Source organism: Branchiostoma lanceolatum, chromosome 2 (genome assembly GCF_035083965.1).
Source record: "Branchiostoma lanceolatum isolate klBraLanc5 chromosome 2, klBraLanc5.hap2, whole genome shotgun sequence".
Classification (NCBI taxonomy): Eukaryota; Metazoa; Chordata; class Leptocardii; order Amphioxiformes; family Branchiostomatidae; genus Branchiostoma; species Branchiostoma lanceolatum.
Window position 1 is genome coordinate 18,866,295 of NC_089723.1, and position 25,648 is coordinate 18,891,942.

At 41.0% G+C, this 25,648-nt stretch overlaps 1 protein-coding gene across 2 annotated transcripts; it reads left to right on the forward strand.

The window, feature by feature from the left end:
* The first annotated feature begins 1,092 nt into the window (after nt 1–1,092).
* Nucleotides 1,093–25,648, forward strand: LOC136427736 (regulator of G-protein signaling 22-like). 2 transcript variants are annotated; one of them, XM_066416850.1, is made up of 25 exons: nt 1,093–1,603; nt 2,376–2,404; nt 8,212–8,274; nt 9,172–9,399; nt 9,865–10,022; nt 10,733–10,874; nt 11,124–11,299; nt 11,663–12,481; nt 12,867–13,028; nt 15,107–15,287; nt 15,930–16,066; nt 16,655–16,781; nt 17,166–17,285; nt 17,674–17,775; nt 17,969–18,163; nt 18,359–18,442; nt 18,793–18,987; nt 19,229–19,360; nt 19,704–19,931; nt 20,377–20,538; nt 21,005–21,184; nt 23,418–23,579; nt 23,863–23,961; nt 24,394–24,502; nt 25,022–25,648. In XM_066416850.1, the coding sequence occupies exons 1-25, from the start codon at nt 1,579–1,581 to the stop codon at nt 25,381–25,383; spliced, it is 4,377 nt and encodes a 1,458-aa protein (XP_066272947.1). In that variant the 5' UTR covers nt 1,093–1,578; the 3' UTR covers nt 25,384–25,648. The 2 variants fall into 2 exon arrangements, with proteins under 2 accessions (XP_066272947.1, XP_066272948.1); XM_066416851.1 differs by having other exon boundaries at nt 15,933–16,066.

The window sequence follows — 25,648 nt, forward strand, 5'->3', positions numbered from 1 at the left end:
AATGCCCTGAAATGGTCGTACAGTGGGCAAATACCAATGCGCGATGACGTTTTTTTTTCTTCATTTGTTTGATATAGGCCTTTAAAGTTATCTTATTTACTTTTTTTTTTACTTTAGAATACACCACGGGGTATTCCGTATCACCTGAGGTACCAGCCCTCCTGCGTATCGGACATAGTATGGCATACATTGCTTCAAAATGACTAATTTAAGGAATTCTGGCCATTTGCCGACAGAGATATGAAAACCAGATAGTTTTCTGGTGTGATACCACAGAAAGCCTCCAGGTGGTCCAAAATTAGACTTGTCCTAACCGCATACCAAATATTATAGATATCCACACCTCGAGTTATCCTGTCCACGAATATTAAACCAAGCAAGCATGCAAGCAACCAACCAACCAACTAACTGAACAACCAAACAACCAAACAACCAACAAACACCCAACCACAAACGGCCCCGATGATATGATTTCGGTAAAAGCGAAATAACGTTATTACACCCTCCTAGAAGAATAACGCTGTGTAGCTATGCAATACCAAAACTTGTCAACAGGAGCGCTATTTTCTCGGCACCTCTTCAGACTGCGGAGGGATGGCCCGAGACCAGGCGCCTCCGCTTCGGTTGTTCTGGTGGGAGATTTATATCGAACACCGCCTTGCTTATACCCGGCGTCATTGAAGGTCAAGGATCGATCTGGGACAAGACAACGTTGACTCCATTGCCAGAGAACCATATCTTGTCGGCCTGATGATTACCTCGAAATCGTAACAAAGCTTATAATTTTAGGCCACTGTTGTCTTGTTTACGGTATTTTACAATATTATTGTTAAAAACCCTATAACTAAAGAAATTGTAATGATAACTTTCGACTGTTTCTGCTGTTGTTGTTTGTATTGTTGTTTGTTTTGGTCCCACAGGAGCGACACTCCTGAGTCCTGATTCTTCCTTCACTTGTTGATGAATCTGAGGCTACGTTTACTGTTCAAGTTTCCCGCCCATACTGTGACCTCTGACCTGCTGAGTCCACAGACATGCCCCCTGCCCGGTGACCATGGCGACCAGGTAAATCAGCCCTGTATGGCCCCCTGAGTAAATGGATCCATTTGTACAGCCTCCAGGCTATTGTGATGTAAATGCCCGGTGTGGTTACTACGATCACCCGGCAACACCCGCCTGTTCAACTGCGTCTACCCCCACCTACCTCTCTTCCTTACCTGTCTATCTCAGGTGTTTTCAACACCTGGTGGTGGTAATGGTGTGCAGGTAGGCCTGACCATACCTTACCTTAAAACCAAGTGGAATGTGCTGTGTGAAACTGTTGCCATGCGGCTGTTTTATTTGGCAACTTAGCTCCATGGAAGTCATTCAAACCAGGTGTCAGCCACAGGTGTGCTACTTCACCTGAGTCTCCTTCCATGGTCTTGGACTTGTCGGATCACCTGTGAGACTCCTTGAGACTTGACTAGGACCCCTTGGAAGGCTATTTTGGAATTTGCCAACTGTAGCGGACACAAGGAGGGATTTAGAATCGGCGGCGTTGAGTGTGTGTCGTGTTACGTGTTTACCTCAACAGCCATGCCGGAGAGAAAGCTGACCGTAGGTGAGTGGGGTTTGAAGTGCCATTCCCACAGTAATTTTTGACCCTACAGCCCATGGTTGTGTCTTTATTCCGACTATTCAGTTTATTAGTGTGCTTCAATCACAGAAACTTTCGGATTTGGTTGGAGAATAAAAACAATAATCGTGGTGTCCAGTTGCTCAAATGGTGTGCTGTACGGCAATGAAACGTTGTTCCCATTCTTAATATCCGAAATCTTTCTGCATTAGTAAATATTTCAATCAACTTCAAAACTGCGAGAAATACTAGAGTAAAATACATTGATTATCCCTTGGGTGCAGTTTGATAGGTTATTAGTGTCACATTACATTGATAAGTGTGACACTAAGTAGGTATTTTATCTGCCATCAATCAGGCAACTAATGATCATTCTCAGAATGCATTACATAAATCTTCCTCACTGTCTTGTTGCTACTTTTCAGCCTGAAACACAGCAAGGACTTTTGCCTGTTGTCATACCGTATTATCATGTAGATTTAATGTTGAACAGTGTATGTACAGAAAAGGTTATAACTTGTTGTTAAAATGTAGTGTACATTCTAATCTTCAAATGTGTTGTACATTTTGTTACCAGTCCAACTGGTTACACTTGATCCTATAATCAAGGGTGTGTATGATTTTAAGCACTGATAGTATTGTTCACTCATTAGCTTGGATTGCTCATTTTGATTACACTCTGGTGAAAGGAAGGAATTCGTGTAGGAAATGTAGGTAGAATACAGTCAGTGACCAATTTTCTCTTCTATTTTCACAGAGCCACCAGAGATCAGGCATGAAGACTTGGTAAGTATATTAGAGAGTTTGATACTGTACTAGTATATTCAAAGGAAGAGTGAACTAGTCAAAGAGCAAGGGAAGCACAAGAATAGGAAGAGAAATTACAGTAATGTTACATGTATACAGAAAAAGAAATACCAGAATAGAAACAGTACATATAGTACTTGAGCTCTTACTTTACCTTTGAATCCCTTTCTCAGTTTAACTTCACTAAATGGCTACTTCCTCATCGAAAGGCGACTTCTATGAATAAGAACTGTGGTAACTTAGAGATTGTCAGTGCCAAACTTTAATCTAACAGTCAGACCTCCTTGAATTGCCCTACAACAGAAAAGTTTTGAAAGCAGGGGAGGCTAACGTTTACTTTTCAAAACTTATCATCATGACTGAAAATACAGGTGAAAAAGCATTTCCTAAGTTTCTGACCTCAGTAAAAATGTATGGCATGTAATCTGTGTTGTGAGACTTTCTCTTTCTGCTGGAGACATTGATGTCAGCAGTTGTCACCTGATCCAAACACAACAGGTAACCAACGTGTCAGCTTTGTGTGAGCTACAATAGTGCACAACTGTCTGACCTCAGACTCACAGGCGCACAGTTGTAGGGATAGGCTGCTTGGTGACTTGGCTTTTTGATTTATTAATGAGTGGTTATGGTGGAAAATGTAATTTGATTCTTTTGGAAAAGAGTCTTTTCATAAGTATGTTTGTGCATTAGGAGGCTAGTGTGCACATAAACACACAAAGAGAATCATAAACAGCCAGATGGGGTGAAAAGGAATGGTTATGTTTACTAATGGAGTGGTATTGTATAAGTCTAACATTCTATTCATATTGATAAGCTCTGCTGTTCTTCTAACATTGTATTTATAAAAGTATCCTTAATGGAAAAGTTAATGCTGAAAAAGGCAGTTAATCATGAAACTTAGTAAGATACACATATTGTGCTTGACATGTGACTTATTCCATAGGAAAAAGTCACTCACGAACATTGTAGGTAGGACATATGAAGAGAGTTATGTTATATATAAGTTAAATCATCAAGCTAAATGGCATGGTAGAGAACTGGAATGTTCCTCGTCTGTTGTTCACGGTACCACAAATTCCAGTAGCCTTGTGGTTCTGTATACAAGTAGGTCTATCAGAAATCAAGCCCTTATCAGTCTGATACAGAGAATTTCTAAAGTCACATATTAAGTCCTATTATCATGTTGATTACAGGTATATGTAATAAATCTAACGCCAGCCCTGTGAGTTGTAAACCCTGGCCGCTGATTAACTCAAAAGTCTGGGAAAAGGTCAGAGTACGCGTTATCGGATTATAGCGAACTATTGGCCGGGCATGTTTGCGTTGCCACGAGACTGGGTGAATTGTGGGCGTACCTGGTCGCCTATGGGCTACAGAATACACAAATCTCCTAGCCAGCGTGGTCTGTTATTGAGGTAGAATTAGAGCTTTCAGTTGTCTGACAAAACAGGAGTATAAATGAGTGTACATTTTGTCTAGGCCTGGGGTGTAGAGCACATACCATCACCCAGTCTCCTGGCCATGCCGGAATGGCATAGCCACTAGTTAAAATTTTATCCTAAGCATGAAGCTAGTGTCAGTAATGGTCATTGCAAACAGCTTATGGTCTGTTTTAATTCCAATATAAACGATACCACAATAATGGTGCACAGTAAGACACCTAGCAGCCTCAAAATATATGTTGATATGTATTTTTGTCTGGGCCATGTAACATTTAATCCAAATGTGATAGAACCATTTTCCCAGGGATTGTTATATGTGTACAGAGCTGAGATTCAGTTCCAATTTTCATTTCACGGAATTAGTCAGACCACTTATGTTTCTTGTAAAGATTATGTATCACAAAGCGTTAGCTGCACATGGTTGGTTGGGCTAGTCAGCTGTCCAGTGTTTGAGAGGAATTTTTCGGATTCTGAAGGATTTGTTCAGGATGAGGCTTTGGCAGGGTTTGTTATTGTTGTTATGGTCGCTTTATCGGGCTATCTTCTTGTCCTGTTGGTCATTTTAGACCACCTGTTCTTGAGAGCTCTGTACAAGTCACTCTGTCGCTTAAGTACTTGTTATCTGACACTACTGCACTCTTGACATCTCTACCTAAGTAATGGACTGAGATGTCCGTGTGGACAAAATCACTGACCCGTACAATGGATTTACTTTAAGACAAGATGATAATTGGAGCTTTTAAAATGTGTATTCTTCATATCTATGTCATTAGTTTAGACATTCTAGTGCTCATCAGTACCTTGTACTTTAAAATATTCCTCTGAAGGTATTTCTATTACATACAGTACAGTTTGTGTGTTTAATATCAAATTTTGTCTAAGAGATTTAGTGAATGCTGTATGATAAGAAAAAGGATATATCACTATCAAGTGCACCATACTTGCAACACAATTGTTCATAATTCACGAAATATTAACACTTTCATGGTTAAGTATTTAATACACACAATGTAATGCAGGCAAGTATCATGTAATATGTTGAATAATTTAGCTGGGATCCAAGAGGAGTCACAGAGATCATGTAGAGCTGGTGTGTGAGATAATGATGATTGACAGGTATAAAGGACAACATAATCCCACAGGAAATGATTCCAGACCACTGGACCTTTGTGTGGGATGTGTTATACTCATACTCAGGTAATCACCACATAAAGTGTGATTTAGTGCATTACACATTTAGAAGGTCACTCTTGATTTCCTTACACCTACCTTTCCCAAAATAATGTCTAAAATCCTCAGTAACAAGGACAGCATATTAATTTGATATAACTGTATATTGGAGAGATTACAAACCATAATATACCTCTATTGACCATGCAAAAGGTAGCTCACAGAAAAAGATGTCACCAAGCAACATCACAGAAAACTGAGCTGTTGGAGGCTTTGTTTCGTTGCCAGCTCTTGCCAACTTCAATAACCAATCGAGGTATATTCCTGGAGAGTTCCTCATCGTTTGGCCATTTCCCAGCAATTTTTTGTAGTGAAGTGTTGATATCGTTCTGATGATTCGTCATCCCGATAGGCACCTTAAATTACCTAATTCAGAACAGCAATAAAGTAGGAGGCAGGTCAGTTTTTGGACAAGTCAGCAGTGCTACACTTTGAATATTCAGGGCCATAACAGCTATCAGCTCACTTCACACCATCACTATTAGTACTATGATTGTGTTGACATTATGCGAGTCGTCAAATTAAGACCAGTCGTTAAGACATTAGAGCAATTTTCCCTAATTTGCTTGTTATTATGCAGCACTGATGACCATAGCAAGATAACACATACTTCTCTCTCTCAGTTCTGGCCCGATGCACTCAGTGGTTTTGAAAAGCAGGAGATGGTAATGTGTCGGTACTTTGTGCTCACAAAGGCTTTAACTTGATTTACCTGTGACCCGTCCCCATGGTTGTGGGGGGACAATGACATTCCACACTGCTTAGGGGGTCGCTTTGAACTGAATTGAATTCTTTTACTTGGTATCCAGTGTTGTGATTAGACTTTCTTCAAGGCTAAAACTCCAAACTTAAATCTACCCCACTTCTCGATATGCATATAGCCTCCAGCTTTTCCAACATTCAAGCCACAAACTTGTTTGTTGTGTACACTTACACAGTATGCATGCATGCTTCTGCCTTGGCTATCAGGTGCACTGTTTAAACCAATGCGCACTGTACAGTCTCTTTCTTGTTGATCCAGCTTACACTCTACCTTTGGTATAACCTTTACATCCTTGGATATGTTTATATTTGCACATATTCAATGTGATACACTTAAGATTGGGACCTACACTTGAAGCTACATATAACATGCTTGAACACCTGGTCAGATTTCAGGTAGACACTTAAGGCTGATGTGGGAAAGTGATTCCATCGTCTGTCCCATACCCTGTGTATAGTGTAACACCTGGGGATAGCACAGAAAGTAAAGCTGTTAACTTTTGTCACGGTTTGGTTGGGAAGAACAAGAATGTGTAACTTCAGATGCTACAATGGTAGACAATGTTGTAGGACTAGTGTTACAGAATGCGGACTGATGGCTTTTCAAGCTTTCAAATCTTCCATGACTGTGAAAGACAAATTGCACACAGGACAGAAAGTTTCACTCTCTTTAATTGACTTAATGCCCATGCATAATTGACTGAAGACTAACTTTCTAGTTTGTGTATACACATAATTTAGTGTCTTTTATACATTTGTGGAATAACCCTTTTCCAAACATTGAAACAGATGTTCTGCAGAGTCACATTAGGATTTGTTTTCAAACGGTTAATTGTGTTAGTAAACAACATTGTTCGTTGGTGGGTATTGGCTATTACTACTATTGCTGCTGATATTAAGCCACAATCAAATCAGCCGTGCTACACTATTGGTGTGATTTCTACCACAGAGCTCAGGTGTTTTATTTGTTTATACCTGTTGCCTTGGTGACTGACTGTATAGCGTACGCTGGAGTCACAAGGGTTAAACACTCTCCATATTTAGCAACAGTAACAGGTAACCTACACCTGGGATGTGTTTACAGTTCTCTGTTTGCTGTAAACAACGGCCCATGGACAATTGTTATGAGTTAAAATATGGACAGAACTGTGTAAACATAAGGTGTGTGCATTCCAGAAGTTTTCATTTCTGTCCTTAGTCCATTTGGTACAAATGTTATTCATTTTGACTACTTGTCTTTCCAAACAGACTTGACTGTAAAACAGTTATTAAAAGAAAGTTGGTAGAAGTTAATGAAAGGCTTTCTTGCCAAGCTACTGACACCAGGATCTGAGACTTGTAAAGAAAACTCCTCTATAAGTTAAAGGTCAATGAACTCAATGTGGCGTCGAATGGCGGAGTGGATATTCCATTGAGAGGTCGCGGGTTTCATTCCTAGCTAGACGTTTGTCCTTGGGAAAGGCACTTAACAAAACTTTCCTCACTGCACCCAGGTGTAAAAATGGGTACCTGGCTTCAGTTGGGGAGGTTAAAGGCTGTGGAAGGACAGGGTTGGGCTCCGCCTTCCAATACTGTGCCCTGGACTCAGTGGATAGTCAGGCATAAAAACTGCTATGGGACTACTTTTACCTTTTACCAATAAACTTGATAAAGGACAGACCTTAACTTAAGGCATCACAATAACATCATGTCTTTATCTATCTGAAACGTCTGATTGTTTCAAAATTTTATCCAGTTGTTTGAGTTAAACTATTTTTGGCATATCATGTCTTTAACACTCTTTCTTTATAGTTCCTTCATACATGTATATTCTGAGAGCAATACAACTATTTCTCTGCTCTTATGATCCCTGCAGTGTTAGTTAAAGATTTTCTAAGGCCCTTTGAAATCTGTGCAAAAGGCGCAGACACTTTGTTTTTCTACTCCTAGGAAAGATGCTTTGAGCCAGGCCTTAAACAGACCCCACTTAGAGCTTATCATACAACACTTAGAAACACATTTATTAGCCCTAATTACAATGATTTATCACCCTTTGGCCCCACTCAGACCAACTTTCTCGTACTTCAGACAAAAGGGGCTACCTGAAGGCATTGTCTACCTGCTCGTCAAAGAAAGGGAACAGGTGTTTTTGTAGACATTACCAAGTCTGGTTAGAAAGAAGGGGATATGTTACAATATTTCAATTGTACAGAGTAAACAACTGGATATTTGCACTGATGTTTTCTTATACATTTTGTGAATACCAGGTGGCTATTATAAAATGCACATGTACACCTATCACAGACCTATCACAGACATTGAAATAATTATAACTATTCTTTATCAATGACAATTTGTGTTTGTTGTTTTCAGGAGGACTACCTGGCCACAGATGACCTCTTTGTGGATTACTTCAACAAGTTCCTCAGCCTCCCTGTAAGTTTATAAAATAAGTTTACATCTTTGTCATCAGTGGTCATAGAGTTTTGATATGTAACTTTTCTGGTCTAGGGTATAGGATTTGGACTTTACCTTTATAGCTAGTTACGCTACTATAGAGATAAGGACGCCAAGCCGGTTCGATTACTGTTGTTCAGATCGTTGTTTATTCTGTGACATATGCTGTACTTTACTAGCCAAGACCTTTATACAAAGATCTACCGGAGTATACACAATAGTCTAGAGCGTTACTATTACGGAGGGTTGAGTTACAGATGGAAATGTGGTTATTCTACAATCATCTACGAACTAATACAGAGAGCTAAATCTACGTATGACCACTAACCTCAGTCCTAAGACGGCTTCTGATTCAAAACGGACGCCCAACCAATATGCTAATGCTGCTCTCACCAGCTAGCCTCGCTATTGGTTGGTTGCCTATCTGGTCTGGTCTACATCTGGTTTCTATCAACTACGTCAAGCCTACGTCGTCTAACCTAACTGTTACAGATAGCTGCATATTACACTCAATCAAATTTTTGTGTCCCAACTAGGTCCATTCAAACAATGGTTGAAAAGGCCCTAATTATGATTGATTAGGTTTCAAATGTATTTCCAATAGGAGAAGCTTTCCCCAATAGGTTTTGGATTAGAGCCAATACAAAGTCAACTTATCACAGTTTGAGAAAATCAGATCTGGAATGTATTACATTGTAGCTCTCCATAAAAGATATTGCAGACTACAATGAGCTTCATGCACATTTCACGGGGTTGACACTATTAAAGCATTTCATCTTGGGTGAATCGTTGATGCATATTTCACATTGTACTGAAAACAGTTTTCAATGCTCTGTTAAAAGAATAAAGCCGTTTCTCTAACAATATTCTTTTCAGACATTCCCAGAACCTCTTCGATTCAACAAGGACCTGGGAGGGTTTGAGGTCGTCAGTAATGCACAAAAGGATGTGGCCAATCAGATCAAAGCCGTGGCACGGTCATACAAGGCGCCCAGTCAGATCTACAACGCCACACGGGCGATCACAGACAAGCCTCTGTACTACCAGGTGTTCACTGATGAGCCACAAACACAGGAGGAGATTAAAACTAGCTTCCTCGTAACAGTAAGTGGTTTTAATGGTTTTGCAGTTTCAGTTAGAACCAGGATACTTCATCAACTTTATTCTCCAATGCTAACATTCCTTTAATCATATAAATGTACATGTACAGGTATATTTATTTCTTCTATCATATTTGACATTCACGGTAGATTTGATGACGCTACAGATATTTTCCTTTTACTACTGACTCTTGGTCATATCTATCATTGCGGGAATCGGTTTAAAGGATTTTTAAAAAAAATGAAACTAGAAAAAATCATTCTTAAGAGGGAATGCAGAAAGAGTTGTTCCATCTTTCATATTTATTTATTTATTCATTTATTGAGATTCACCACACTCGTGGAAGGATTGACATAACAGATGACTATCACCTTAATATAAAGCCATATAAAAGCATAGAAGCCTTTTGGGCTGACGTGTTGTTGAGTGCAAGCGGCTAAGTAACTGTCATGTCCCATACTCCTCCAGTGTCTGAACAAGGAACAAGGCATCCAGTGGATCAAACAGCAGCGCCTGCCTGCCTTCCTGCAGAGTGACCTGTACCTGGAGTATCGCCTGGCCAAACTACTGCAGCAGACAGACAACCTGGAGAGTGGGGTCAAACTCACCATAGACACTGAGTACAGGTCAGATGGAGAGAGATGTACTTACTATGAGATATAGGAAACATAAACTGTGTCGCACACCAGAACTTAGTACACCCCTAGCCTGAGTATATTCTGGTGCAGTCTCCAGCTTTAAATTTCTATACATCCCACCCATTGTTTGGGACCCGATGTTGTTAATTTTCATTGTTTAATCTGGCATTTTGAGATTACGATTATACATTTTCATCAATTTCATGTCAGATTTTTTGGATGGATGGGGTGAATTTTTTTTCTGTCCCAACAAGCAAATTTCTGTCCTGGGATAGAGGGACGGGTGCTGGAGACATCCCTCAGTCCCTCACAGGCACCTGGTGTATTTCAGGCCAGGGGTATATTCTGGCCCTTTAAACTTGATAATAGATGAGCAAAGCTACAGGGAATGATTGCAAGTGTGCCGGGCAAGAAGAGAAATGTTGGGGTGCATGAAACTTAACTGTGCCACAAATTCACTCTCTAGGACATGTTAATTGAATACTACCATAAAAGGTGGCAATTTCACTTGACAGGCAAGGCTGGAGAGAAATGGCAAAGTTGGACAGACATAGGCATTAGATAACAGTTCATCTTCTGGTATAGAATTGAATACTAGGTATTATCTTGCTTTACTGTGTACAAAAATGTACTTTTCTAAACCTTTTGATTCCTGACTATATGTCTCACACTGTTGACATTTGTGATTCTGTCCCCAGACCATTTTCCAGGAAGAAGTCCATTGTGATCACCCAGCAGCTGGAGGATGATGCAGCAGTCAAGCTGATGAAGAACATGTATGTGTGTATGGGAGAGGCCTCCACCACACAGACTAAACAGTGGATCTCTACTGCCAGACAGGTAGGTCTGTGTGTGTACGTATGTATGTGTGTGTGTATGTGTGCATATATGATTCTGTGTGTGTGTATGTGTTTCTGTGTGTGTGTGTGTGTCTATATGTGTGTTTCTGTGTGTGTTTTTGTGTGTGTCTCTGTGTGTACCATTTTTGAAATTGATTAGGTCTGTTGAAAAAGTAAAAAATCTTCATACAGAATTGTTGTCATCATGTGCCTTCACGATAAATGATACCATTTTCTGTGATTTTTTCAGGCCAACCAGCTCCAGACTACCTTAACCACAAAGTCCCGCATGTCCAGTGGAATCGGCAGTGACCCGTTTGGTTACCAGTCCAGGCCGAACAGTGGACGGCCGGCGTCTGCTGAGTCCCTTCTGGGAGACGATGGCCTGAGGGTACAGGACAGCGCCATGTGGACCGGCTCGGCTAGGTGAGACGTTTGTTCTTGTCTTTTAATTCTCTTTTCTTTGTTTGGTGTCTTCCGGTCTGGCTTTCATATTCTGACCACTTGTCTTCTTTCATTCTGTCCTTCTTGTGTTTAATTAAAGGTGTTTTCTATTCAAATGTGTAAAAATTGTTATTGCCCTCACTTTACCCTCTCTTGATAAAGATCAGCTTTTTGGATTTCAGAACTGATTGTGCACATAGTGTTCTAAGCCTTCTTTGGTCTTATATCTTCTGTGTCTCAGTACAATTTCCTCAAATGTTTAAGTATTCCTTATCCATTAATGTGTTCTTTGATGACAAGGAGAACAGAGGGTGATATACTAAATGTCATTGCCCCTCACACCAGGTCCCATGACAGAGATTCCGCGCAGTCAGAAGACTGGTACTCCAGCAAGTTGTTTGGAGTGGAGAGCCCCTCCAGGAGGCCCCCCACCCGCTCCAAGACCCCCCTGCACGACAACTTTGTCTGCATGGTGACCGACGACCAGTCGCAGCGAACGGGCGCCGTGAGTAGAAGCACGGTCTATAAGGAGAGCGGATTTGGTGACGATGAAAAAGAAAAAGAGAAAGATGCGGAGGACAATGAGGAAGAAGATGAGAAGTACAATAGTGATGAGGATAGCGGTTCGTCAGAAAAAAGTGACTCATCCAAATCGGAAACGAGCGACACTACAGATGAGGATGAGGAGCATCCATACCTCAATGTGAACAATGTGGAAGACTTTGCAACAGTTGTCGTCGCGATTGTGATGAAACAGTCAGTTGCTGCAGTAACGGATTCAAACATCAAGGAAGTTCCAGATTTCTTTGACATGTCCCAGCTTCTTAAGCCTGGTGTGTCCCTGCATAATCTAGAAATTAATCCAAAGGGAAAAATCACTGCAAGAACAGACATAGAAGAAGAAGATGAGGAGAAAACAAAGAAAGTGACAATCAAGGATGAAAATGATAACGACAGTGAAAGTGACATTGACTCCCTGTTCAGTGAGGAGTCGGAGGAGCCCGATCCCTGGTTCAGAAAACAGAAGGTGTTTGAGTTGCAGAACTGTAAAGGATTCGAAGCAATGAGGAAATTCCTGGAGGGAAGCAATGGAGACAAGTACTGGAGTTTCTGGTTGGACATTGACCGAGGAAACCTGATTACTGATCCCAACAAACACCAGAGGTAGGTATTTGTAGGAACACCTAAGGGTTACTGCTGTTTGTGCTCATATAGACTAGACCTATGTATCCAAAGTGAAGATACAGATATACATTTCTCATACACTGTCTTTAGCAATCATCAATAGTGCAATGGGGATATCTAGCATAGCAAGTCAGTATTGCAGACAGCTAAATTTGTGTGCACTTAAGGCAGTGCTGACAAGGATCTCTAGGTGGCGCTTTTGTGCTGCTTTGCTGTTTTGTTGGTCACATCATGCAGTAACACTTGTACAAATCTATAAAAGGCTGTACTTTGTGGACTTAGCAAGAAAGTTAGAATAAATGTATTCCATAAATAAACAATGCTGTGATAACCATATTTACCTCCAACATTGTCTCCTCCACAGCTACCTGGTGAAGATGCGAGAGCGGTACCTGCAGAAGAGCAGCCCCCTGGCGCTGACCCACGAGATGTGCCAGGCCCTGGGGCTGGGCATGGCCAGAGACTGGACCATGGAGCAGCTGGCCGAAGTACAGGCCAGAGTGTTGGAACCACTGCTACTCTACTGGTCAGTACATGTTCCTTAGTCTTACACACTTATACACATTACTCTTACATATACCTTTTGGATATTCTTTAGCAGTCAGACACAATTATGACCATATTATCAACAGGTGTGTAACACTTTCACACTAGTCTTAGGAATGTTTTGCATCCCATTTTTGTTGCTAATAGAACACATACAGATGAAATGTAACCAAATGTACACTAGGAATTTTTAGTGTGTAGTTTCTTCATACTATTAGTAAGATGTCTAACAGACAACTCACATATAACTTTTGTGTATAGTATTGCCTCTCTCTCCATTTTTAACTACGTTTGGATAGAAAACCACACTGTCATTCACAAGACAATAAATACCTCAGTTTCTCCTCGCTACTGTCCATTCTGGGTACATTTTATGAAGACACACGAAACAGAGCTGTGGGAGCCAGGCCCCAGTTTGTGAGTCGTCTGTCATTAGGGAGTGTGGCTCCCCTGTCTGCAAATAAACACCCCCTATAGGTCCTACTGACAGACCCACAGATCTAGACATATCAAACAGTCAAAAATTAAAACCTGTCTGAGCTGTGCAAAGGAAATACAGCTGTCGCCGTTTTAGGTGAAGATTTTTCAAGGTGATGTCATCATTACCAAAGCAGACTTCTGAAAACAATATATTGTCATGCCAAATAGTAGTTACTCAAACGACTAGATATGACTTTGGAAACGGTCAGACATTTCAAGTAGTATCCACTACTTTTCGTCAGTGACACCGAGCAAGAGTTTTCAATCAGCAGTTTTTTTCCACAAACTATGAATTGATATGCAAACAAAAGTGAAGATGATGTATTGTAATTTTATCATCACATCTTCCTCTTAGCTTTGAAAATTAAAGATGTTACAAGTTTGCCTGAGTCAATAAATATAAACTGCTGTGTAGACTTTACATGAAACCTACATGAACTGATAAGAGGTATCTTAGTTGTTGAAATAGTATTCCTTTGGACATGATGTAAACTTTGTAGTCATTGAACTCAGACTTGTCTTTCCCCAGAGTATATACAAAGCTCACATTACATGTTGCTGAAGTCTTGCTTGTAGGAGTCCCTCACCAAAAACAAAGAGAAGTCTTTCAACTTGTGCAAACCTTGTACAAATAAACAGCACAATCTTCCTCAGACAGACTACCCCCACCATGTTTTGGACACAGTGATTCTCCCACATCCTCGAATGAGGGAAACTGTCTTAGGTTACCAGTCCTTACCTTACACAGACTCCGTAATTTGGTAAGCTAAAGTGGCGGAAAATATGAGCCCGTGCATTATGGTATAGAATTTCCTTACCACACAAGATTGTGGTGATTATGTGAGGCCTTAGAGATGACCTTTGCCCTCAGGTGTGTGTGTGGGGTTGAGTTTCCAGGCTTATCACCACTCTATCTGTTTGAAGATCAGCGTTCTGTTTGGAGGGTCTGGAAAGCCAGGATAAACTTGGACTTCTCTGGGCTTAGAGGGCCAAAAATGGCTTAAGGGTGTTGTCCTTAGAACAGCAGAACCACTGTAGTGACTTGTCTGTGTTCTTTCTAGTAGTGTCACTACTTCAGCTGTTGCCATATGTTAGCATTGTACGGTAACAGCATTTTAGGTTGTGCAGACATTTGAAGAATAAATGATGGCAAAGTTTGGAAGAAAAGCAGACATTTGGGAAGATAATTATTTTGAGGGTCTTGAAGACTGCAATCCAGATATCAACTTACATACAGCCCTGGAAAAATGTATAATGCATTAATGGATGCCACCTGTAACATCTGATTGTTTTTTTAATCTATCCAGTTGCTTGAGCCTTGAGTATCTGTTATTACCTTGTATATCTTGCCTTGATGTCTAACCTTCATTCAATAGACTACTTAGATCACATTGCACTTTACACTGGTGAATTGTTTGCCTTAACAAGGCGTATAAGCCAATGAATGACAACCATATTGATGAAATCAGTATACTTAATTATACCTACACACTTAACATTACTGCAACATAACCATACTGATATACTTGAGATCCGTCTTTTCTGGACATGTCTGATGACTTGTGTCTCCCACCCCAGGGCTCCCCGGTTCCTCCTGAGCCAGCGGCGCCACACCAACATGGACCAGAACTACCTGTACTTCAGACAGAAGCTGAACCGCCCCAAGTCTGCGGAGATCGACCCCCAGCCCCGCACCATCACCATCATCCCCCTCCGCCCCAAAACATGCATCCCCAGGGTCAAGCTGGGACAGAGACAGGTCAGGACATACAGCTGCACACGGCAATAGCAACCCTGAAGGGATTGTTCGTTCAGACCCTTGTAGTGCCTAGTAACACATATATAGGGCTGCAAGTTTACTTGTTGTTTCCTTAGCAGGGTGTATTTTAAGTTATCTTATCATGGTTCTTTCCAGTATCAGAAAAGCTTGAAGATCTGAAAGGCTATTATTTAGGTCTTTTTATAACTTGGGAAGTACAAAATTTAAAATGAAATTAACAATCCCCCTAAAATGATATAGAATGGCTCAAATGACGTACAGTATGAATTGGAGGCTACCGGTATAGTCTTTCTAGACTAAAACATTATTCAGATGTTAAAATACTGATATGGTAGGTTTAGTATCAAAAGTCCCTCAAGTTCACACTGTATTGTAGATGTCAAAGTCCTGTCATTTGATGCAGCTGCAACAGTGTGGTTCAAGTGCCACTTACTGACCAGTCTAACTGGTCTGGACCTTTAAGCCTAGTGGTAACTGCTTTGAACTTGTGTGCTGGTGGGTCCGGGTTCGATTCTCAGGAGCCAGGAGACTGTACTACTTGCCTCATGTGTTTCACAGCAATCATTTGACAAGAACATTGCAGGATAGTTCCCTAACAAGTGAATATTTGTGTGTGTTCAGAAGCAGGTGTCGAGGAGTGCAGACCTGGAGAGGAACAGGAAGGAGGGGCAACAGCTGCTCACCGCTAAACTCAACCTGAGGAAATCACCCTCGCCTGACAGACTCAAGACCAAGGCTCTCAGCCCCAAGCACAAAAGGTATATTTTCAGAGATCTTTATCATTGTGACTTAGTAAAGAGTTCATAAAGTGCTAATCACACTGTTTGAGAAGATCTTGTGAAATAGATTAAAGACGACAATATAGTCAGGTACAGAAAAAAAATTGTTGTCAAGTCACAAAATGTCATTGAATTAGGATATCTTTTTCAATACTGTACTGTTAGAGTAATACAAACTCATTAATCCACAGTGATTTGATGTTTGATCTACTAGACTAGGCTATTGTTCATGTGATGGTCAATTCAGCACCAAGGACAGGAGTCATGTAGTCATGTAGCTAATCACTGAGTTACTGAAGAACGTAGAAATAGATATTAGAAATCTAGCTATAAAAGTACTTCTATAAGGTACTATAATAGTAATACATGCACAAAGTTATAAACCCACAGTGACTTGATCTACTTGACTAGGTAATTGTGCATGTGATGGTGAGTTCAGCACCAAGGACAGGGAATGTGTTGTTATATAACTGTTCATCACCAATAATTGTTTATTTTTATTTTTACAACAATTGTTGGCAGCCTAATTGTACAGCACGTATGACAGTGCAGTTTGTCTACCTCCAGGCGGAAGTCAGCGCGGAGCGACATTTCCTCCATCAGCGGGATCAGCTGGGCGGGGTCGGAGGACAGTTCGCCAGACGAGGGACCGCAGAACATCCGCAGCATTGTGGCCAGGAAGTTCAGCCTGCCGGTACGGGAACCGCTTTTCTGATTTCCCGTACCTTATTTTACGTACCACAAGACTGATTTAAAGGTTGCGGTTATTATGATTACTGAGAACAAGGACTTACTACTGAGATTCTTGATTTGTTAACGGTAACTTGATTTAGCAACTCTCACGGTCACTATTCAACCGCTACAATTTTCTCTTTTCTTCCGCCTTTCCTCGCTCTTGGCCCCCACCGTTAAAATAAATGCCGCAGACTACTCCCTTTCCTCCAACCGGCTGCAATATCAAATGGATTTACAGTAAGAAGAAATAGACTAACGTTGTGATTTACCCTTGAATGGTATGTAGAAGACACATATTTTGTGCTCTTTCTGACTTTTGTTTCTTGCATCATGTCTTCCCCAGAGCTCCAATGACAGTGTGTTCCTAGGCAGCTCCAGGATGGAACAGATGCTCCAGGCCCTGTACCACGACAGGAATGCTGGGTACTTCTTCACACAGTTCTGTGAGCGGTCAGGGAATAAGGTGAGCCAGCATCTGTTGGTCTCATCGTGTCTTGTACACTGTAGTATGACTCCTTTTCACAATCCACAATAACAGAACTGCTGATGTCACTCAAACATTTTCTAGAGGATTAAACGTGTGCTCAGTCTAATGGTTAGTGAAATGAGCGAGTAGTACAGTCTCCTGGCTCCCAGTTGCAGACCCTAGGATGGGATGTTAAGCCGTGGTCCACTGTTCAAGTGTGTTTGTTAAAAAGAGCTAGGGGAATTTCCCAAGTACAATGAACCAGTAAATATTGTACATAGCGTCTGTCTTCTCTGTCATGACCAGTGGAAGAATACCTCTTCAATGAGCTAGACTGGTTTGAGATCACTTTCACTTAAGAGACAATGTCCCATTGTTTCCCCAGCTGTGGTCCAACTCCATCCACTGCTGGACAGACCTACAGACGTACCACACCCTGTTCTACGCTGATGTGCTGGACCCCTTTGTGGTGAAGAAAAAAGCACAGGTAAAGAAACATTTCTCCTTCATGGATGAACATTTCAGAAGGATGCTGTGCAACTATTTTCTCCTTTTTACATTTAGCTTGTCTGCATGCTACTTTCGATGGTGTTGTTATTACTCCCAATGTGTAATCTTCATATAAAGGGATGTAACAAGCTATTGAGTTTTTTTTTAAATGTAGTTTTCTCCTTTTTCAGTACATCCACTCCAGGTTTGTGGTAGCCGCCTCCCCAGAGGACATTGGGTGCAGCCAGGACATCAGGAACGAGGTGTACAAGAACATCGACCCGCCCTTCGAGGAACTATTTGACTCGGCGGAGGAATACATCCTGCATGTCCTGGTGGTGCCATGGCAACAGATGATTGAGGGTGACAAGCACACTTATTCCAAGGTAAGAATGATATGATTTACTTCCTTGGGATCCACAACTGTTACTCTCAAGCCATGAACCTTGTGGTCAGAAGACAAGTCTTATGATCTCTTGAACTATTATGAATCGTTACCGGAGGTACAAGGAGTTTAACATACAAAAGATTCCATCCTCTTCATGTTGTAATAAACCTGCCATAATTGTGTTTTGCACTAGGTGGAGCTTTTTGAACAGAAGCGCCATCTAGAGACCAAGTCACGCCAGCTGCTTCGCCTGCAAAAGAAGGGTCTCCTCAGAGAGGTAAGCTTTCTGTTTCTTTTTTACGTATTACATGCTTCTCGGATTCTTGCAAGTTTTGCTTCAGTGTATTTCTGTTAGTTCTTGAGACTTTATCTTTAAATTTTGTATGGTTCCTGGTGGCAAATTTGCTAGATGTTGGCACATCGGCAACCAAATCCGTAGTGTTTTTTTTGCACACTTTACAGATTAGCCAAAGAGACGTGGTGGGCGTCACTCCACCTGTCAACCGCCAGGGAAGGTCTTGTAAATATCCTTTCCCAAGGGCACAACCCCGGGGCATGGTTGTGCCACACCTACGCTACATATCTTTATTTTAGTATTTCTGAATTCGGTTTTGTTCCCCACCCCAGTTGACCATCACCCCTGAAGCTGAGGAGCTGGAGGAGTCTCAGTATGACGACACCATCTGGGCCAAGCTGCCCGACCAGTTCAAGAAGTGGAACTTCGAGGGGCTGGTCCACAACCGGCTGGAACTGGAACACTTCCGCAAGTTCCTGGCCGACAACTTCGCTTCCATTGACCTACAGTGCTGGATGGACATTGAGGTGATTAAGAGTCACAGATTCCATCTTAAGGTTGACTGTACTCTCCTGTTAGATTACTTTTTGATGTCTTGAGAGAATATAAAATTGACACCATGTTGTTACAGTTGCACCATTCACATGGATTTTACTGTTGAAAGGTCCCTTGATATTCTACAATAAATTGATAGGAAAGCATGCAAAGTTGATGGGGAAAGGTAATCAAATACTTGTATTTGATATGTGCATGATTGTTTTCCCGTAGGCATTTCGCCGGCTGTCTCATCTGGACAATACCAAGAGAGATGACAAGGCGAAGGACATCAAGAGCAAATATTTGAACAAGAAATACTTCTTTGGGCCCAACAGCCCCGCAACAAAAGAGCAGCAGAACAAGGTAATGTGGAACTGTATGTTGATGATGATGAAGTTGATGTTTAACAGGGCATTTAAAGCTGGAAGAGCTGTATTTTGTATGAATTTGTTAGACTGTGATTGTTAGAACATTAGTTACATTAGTTATAGACATACAGATTTTCTTTTAGTGTAACATTACACATGAACTTGACATTAGCCATTGTCTCTCAGCTTAGGTCCATTGGACAAAAAAACAGATTTGCGATTTTGTGCTTGCAATAACCAGTACAAAGTCAAGACAGATTTGAGTGAAACACAGATTGATCAGAGAAGACTACAACAACATGTGGAGCTAAACCTGTTACTTCCCATGGTGCCTACAGGTGATGGAGGCTGGTGGAGGCTGGGGTAAGATCCTCCAGGACCGCCCTCCCACCACCCTCCTGCTGGAGGCTCAGAAGTACGTGAAAGAGCGGCTAGAGAAGAAGTGGCTGCCCATGTTCCTGTCCACCTCCGAGTTCCAGGACCGACAGAGACCCAAGATCAACATGGACGACGTGGCCGAGGACGTCATGGTGCACAAACAGAGGAAGAGGCAACAAGTCTGGAAGGTCAGTGGGCAAATACTCAAGGTCATTTGTAAAGTTGTATTAGAAATAGTGTTTTTTAAGCCAAAAAGGCCTTAAATTTTCATATACAGTCGAACCTGGATTCGGCAACGTCTCAAGGGACTGGTTGCTGAGGACAGGTTGTTGGTCAGGACAGGGTGGGGTTAAATAGGTATAAAAATTGACGGGACTGTTTTAATGTGGCTTGTGACTGGAGGTGGTTGCCTGCACCAGGTTAGTTGTCCAACCAGGTTTGACTGTATCTAAAATACAAGTCGGTGTCTTATACAGGAATATTGTCAATGGTAGTATGTACATACAAAGAGAATTTTGTTACCATGTCAAAGTTCAGTAGACAAGATAATTCCTTCATTTTTCACAGTCTTATGTATATTTCTTTCATAACTGTTTGGATACAAACTCTAACACTGCTGCCCCTCTTATCTAGATGCTGGACAGCAAGCTGATGTCGTCCACCCGTGACATCATCGCGTTCCGCCGGGCGCTGATGAACCCCGTCACCAGCCAGCAGTTCCGCAAGTTTGTGTCGGTGAAGGGAGAGAACCTGGAGAACGACGTGCTGTTCTGGCTGGAGATCCAGAAGTACAAGGTCGGGGGAATTTGTAATCAAGACTTCTTAAACCCTCTCTTTCTGAGGATTGAAAAAACTAAACGCTATGTCTCATATCAAAGTTTATATTCAGAAGCTACCAAAATACGTTCTCTCTGTGTACACTTTAAGATGAAGAGAAAGTACATGTACCACTAAAATGTGTAGTTTAGAACTTTTGTGTAAGACAAGATAGAGAACCTTTAGTGCAAGGTAAGTACCTTTGAATAATCATTGTTTCCATTCTTCATCATTTACATTGTTTATTTTACACTTGATGTACCATTATAGCATTATGCACAAGATATGCAAAGCTATTCTATGGCAAATCTATAATTCAAAAGTTAAAGCATTTCTTAACCCTCTCCCTGCTACCTAACTCTGTAACCAATAGGGAATTGGGTGCCAAATGGCTGCTTCAGTGTGCTAAAGGTTAAACCATGACTTGTTTCCTGCATGCCTGTAGGACATGGTCCATGCCCACGTGGAGGACTCCTTCATCCAACAGAAGATCGCTGCCATCATCCACTGCTTCGTGGACTCCTCCCTCCCCCCGTCTGTACAGATAGACATTCCCCCCGACCAGGCCGACAGGATCCTGGAGCACAGGAGGGAGCTGGGACCTTACATCTTCAGGGAGGCACAGGTTGGTAACGGAGGGACAAATGTAGAGGAGGTGTTACTAATGGTTAGGGGTGGATACCGGTTCAGCTTAATAAGTTCCAAGTCCAGGTTTAGGTCCAGAGATTTAGGTTCAGGTCCGGACCTGAACCTGGACCTGATCCTGTCTAGTTGACATGTTTTGCTTTATTAAACCAATACTAGAAAGGCAACATTTGCGAGCAAATACAGCATGTTTAGCCATGCTCCTCGCCATGCAAAAAATGGACTCCCAAAATAACAATGGACCATTCTAAAATACTTCCACTAAAAAAATGGATCAAACTTGAGTTTAAAAACAATTATCAGTCTCTCCATACAGGAGTGGAGTCTTCCAGTAGCACCTCAACACAATATGGACCAGTCCAAAACCATATCCACTTATTAATTAACAAATAAACTTCTGCTAACAAATGGACTTTTTTAATAATCATTCCAGCTCAAAATTGAAATACAGAATCCTCCCCTTGCAAGAATGGGATATTCCGTGCCATCTCCATGTAAACTAGACCAGTGGAAAAATATCCGCTGAAAATTACACTCTTGCGCATAATCAACCCAGTTCAAAATTGAATTAAAAAAGATCAACCCAAGGGAAGAATGAAGTTTTCCATAGTATACATAATGATATATATGAAGATTTGACAGGAGAAGAAGGAAATGACAAAAAATGGGTGAAATATAAAAATGTGACACCCCTTTGTTTGAATGCATGATTCAATAGTATACACTTTGGGTTGAAAATAACGAAACCAAAAAATTCTTTGTTTAAAAAATCGTTTTGAAAGGCTGTATGGCAAACATTTGAATGAGGGCCTGTGTACATGCCAAATTTCACATTATTTTGGTTTAATACATATAGGAACTGGAGATGTGTATCTTTTTTTTAAAAAGAGTGAACAAAGCCATGTCCTAGGAATTCCCATACCATATTTGGCATGAATACTAGCCTGCGCCTACACCTGCGCCATGTAATTAGATTAAATCAATTGACCAATCAGGTGGTCGCAAGGCTCACAGGCATGCAAGGCCAGGTGCAAGGCACTTGGGGTCAATGACCTTTAGGTCATATGTAGTATTGAAAGTGACAGAAGTGGCAAATATTGTCAAGAAAGCCCAAAATAAATCGTTTTGAATATATGTATGCCAAAAATGGGAATGTAGTCCTTTAAATATTTGTTCAAGCCACATATACAGCAAATTTCAGGTCATTCGGTTGAAATACCAGGGCGCAGGAGGCCAAGATATGCTAAAAATAGCCTAAAAACCTCAATAAAATCACTTTCAAGGTCAATATCAAAAAAAGGAAAAGAACGCACATTGGTTTTTGCCTACATTACCTCTGTACCAAATTTCAGGTCATTTGGTCAAAAAATGACAGAGATGAATCGATTTGAAGATTTGACAGGAGAAGAAGAAACATGAGTAAAAACAATATGTTTAGCCATACTAGGTATGGCTAAACATAATTAAGCATAGCGAATTAAGACTGACATGCATGACCGTAAAAGTTTCTTGGTAAGAAGACTTCTAAGGCAAACCAGTATTTAATATTTGAATGTTACACTTATTTTACATAATGCCTTTTCTTCTCATAGGGAGACTCAAAACACTTTTCATCAAACAAAATAGAAAAATGTATTTGTACTCTGTTCAGGTTTTTTTGGACTCAGGTTTTTGGCTTTCAGGTTTTTTGGACTCGGTTCTTGGATGTTATAAAGGTCCGAATCAGGTCCAGCGAACCGGTATCCACCCCTACTAATGGTGTTAGTGCTAGAGATACTACTGTGGAACAGTACTGTAAATCACTTAAATATAGCGGCAGGAAAATATAGCGTTTGGGGGAAAATGTAGTAGGTCACCTCACTTAATTTTTACAGTGGGAACAAACATTACTATTACTATGAAAATTTAGCGGTTGACCAGTGACGTTACAGTTAACAAATCAAGAATTACTGTAACAGTTATCTTACAGAGATGGTATTGAGGGAAGAATGGCTGAATACACTGATGCTGGGATTGGTTTTCAAGTTCTTTACTTTTTGGGCTTTCCTACTGCAAATAGCAATACAAAATTAGATAGAATTTCGCTGTTGCTAGATGTCTATGTTGAAATCACTGATCTACTCCTAGAATTTGCTTGAAAGTTGCCCTGACAATACGATTGAAAGTACTTAGTGAACTGTGTGTAATTTTTCCTTTAATTTTCTCATCCGCAGTTGACTGTTTTCCGGCTGCTGCTCCACCAATGGGGCGCCTTCTGTGAGTTCCGACAGAACATGGCGGAGGAGAAGATCCTTACGACACTGGAGAGACAGAGGAAACGGGCGCGGGAACGAGAGAGGGCCAGGCAGAAGGCATACGAGGAGGAGCAAGCAAAGGTTTGTCTCTTTAACCTTCTCCCTGCTGCTCTGTAACTAATAGAGAATGGGGAGCCAAATGGCTACTTCAGTGTGTTAAAGGTTAATGATGATATAGGCCTCTGAAGGATGCTTAATTCTTATATGCCCTTTATACATGATAAATTCGATAGAATGTTGTACTATTACTGACAGGTCACTGAAGAAAGATTGTGGATGATGTATGAAACGTCTGGCCATGTAAATCACAGTTGCTTGAGTAACTTATTTTGTGTATTGCTGACGAAAGTTATTTTGTTTACAGAGAGAAGCGTTGAAGTCTGGAGAAGGAGAAGATGATGATGCTGGGAGTGACTTTGGCAGTCAGATGGACGAGGAGACATCACAGGCCTCTCTAGAGAAGGTAATGAAATTTGATCAGATTTTATCTTAATTTCATGAATTTCTAGAAAAATGACACAGGATGTCGGAACCTCTAAGTCTAGAAAAAAATTAGATAAAACTGAAAATCACAGTCGTGATTGTAGGAATGGATTGGATCGTATTCTCGCTCATATCTTCCATAATGCATTATGTAACAGGGTCTGCATGCTCTTTTCTGCAAGGTGGAGGCAGCCTACATGTATTTTGATCTCCCGTAATTCGTCGGCAAAGCAGTCTTATTCGTAATTTGTAGCAAGATGACCAAATTTTGCGTAATTGCCTACATTGATTTTAGCATAATACATAGGGTTCTCTTCTGAAATCGCATTGTCAAAATGCAGACCCTCATGTAAGGCAATCAATCTTATTTTGTATTTTTTTCTCAAACTAATGACTTGTGTTTGGTGCACAGGTGACGTGGTCCTATGGGAACTACATGGCAGCTCTGGAGCGAGAAGAACAGATGAACAAACTACCTGACATGGACAACGTCTCCCTCAGCACACTCAGTGATCTCTCAGGTACAATTGACTCTTCCTTCTTCTTTGTTATTACGTGCTTAACCTCATTAACTTCCTATATCTTCCTCAGTCTAAAATGCACGTACTTTTCTTGCAGCTGTTCTTTCTTATCGTGTTATCCTCCTTACAGAAAAAACATTATTTTCTGATAAGGATGGACAATAAGTAGATATCAAGATGTGCGAACGTGCATTTTTAGCTTTGATCATTATGCACATGGTTTCATTGCAGTTGTATGTACCAAAGTGCTGTATTTTCTCTTAGAAAAAAATGATATTAGGGGCAATAAAATTTGATGACATCATCTATATGGTAAAAAAACACATCTTTATAATTCTTTCATACCACGCTATTAATATTAAGTACAACTACAGTTCTTTCTTAATTCATTAGTGAGAAAAAAATGCAAAGTCAAAATGCTAATTTAGCCAGGGAGGAAACCATAAAGTGGTGTGAGTGGATTATCTTTGTGGTCAACTCTGAGTTGACCAATGGCATGCCTTTTTGCTTCATCCCCAGGGCTGACCTCCAATACCAGTATGAAGACTTCGCGAGCGGAGAGTGTGAGCTCCGAGTTTACCAAGGAGACGTTAGAGACGGGGAAATCCACACTATTGGAGAGCCCGAAGAAGGCGAGGCCGCGGAAACCATCCATCGTCAGTATCAAGGACGGGGGCAAGGTCATACAGGCCAGGACGGGAAAGGAACTGGTCCCTGCTCCCCCCAGGGACCTGCCACCCCCTCCACAAACAGTGGGAGAGGCCGACGGAACCAACAGACCTAAGGGAAAGAAGGTGGTGAATGGGACCGGCCCACATGGGGAAGGGAGGGAAGCAAAGAGCGGGAAAAACAAACTTCCTGCACTGCAGAAAGTCAGATGAGATTCCTACAAGTCTGAGATTCTACAGATTTTGTGAAAATTATTTTATGCTAATGTTATTTGAACAAAATTCACAAGATATGCAATATCTTATCACTTGTGCACAAAGCCACAGGTTTATAAATTTAGTGAATGAGAATATTATTAGGTAATATGTTTCTTCTCTCTGTTGATTGAATATTTGCAAACTGGAAATCAATGCAGTAGTGCCAAAGTCAAAACCTATAATTTGTTTGGAGGGAAACATTTACAAGATGTACCTATTA

Bases quoted from the DNA above. Each gene is read 5' to 3' on its own strand.
- LOC136427736 (XM_066416850.1), top strand. From the start codon at position 1,579: ATGCCGGAGAGAAAGCTGACCGTAG. The intron at 20,539-21,004 runs GTCGGGGGAATT...GCATGCCTGTAG, and splicing joins TGGAGATCCAGAAGTACAAG to GACATGGTCCATGCCCACGT. The intron at 21,185-23,417 runs GTTGGTAACGGA...TCTCATCCGCAG, and splicing joins ACATCTTCAGGGAGGCACAG to TTGACTGTTTTCCGGCTGCT.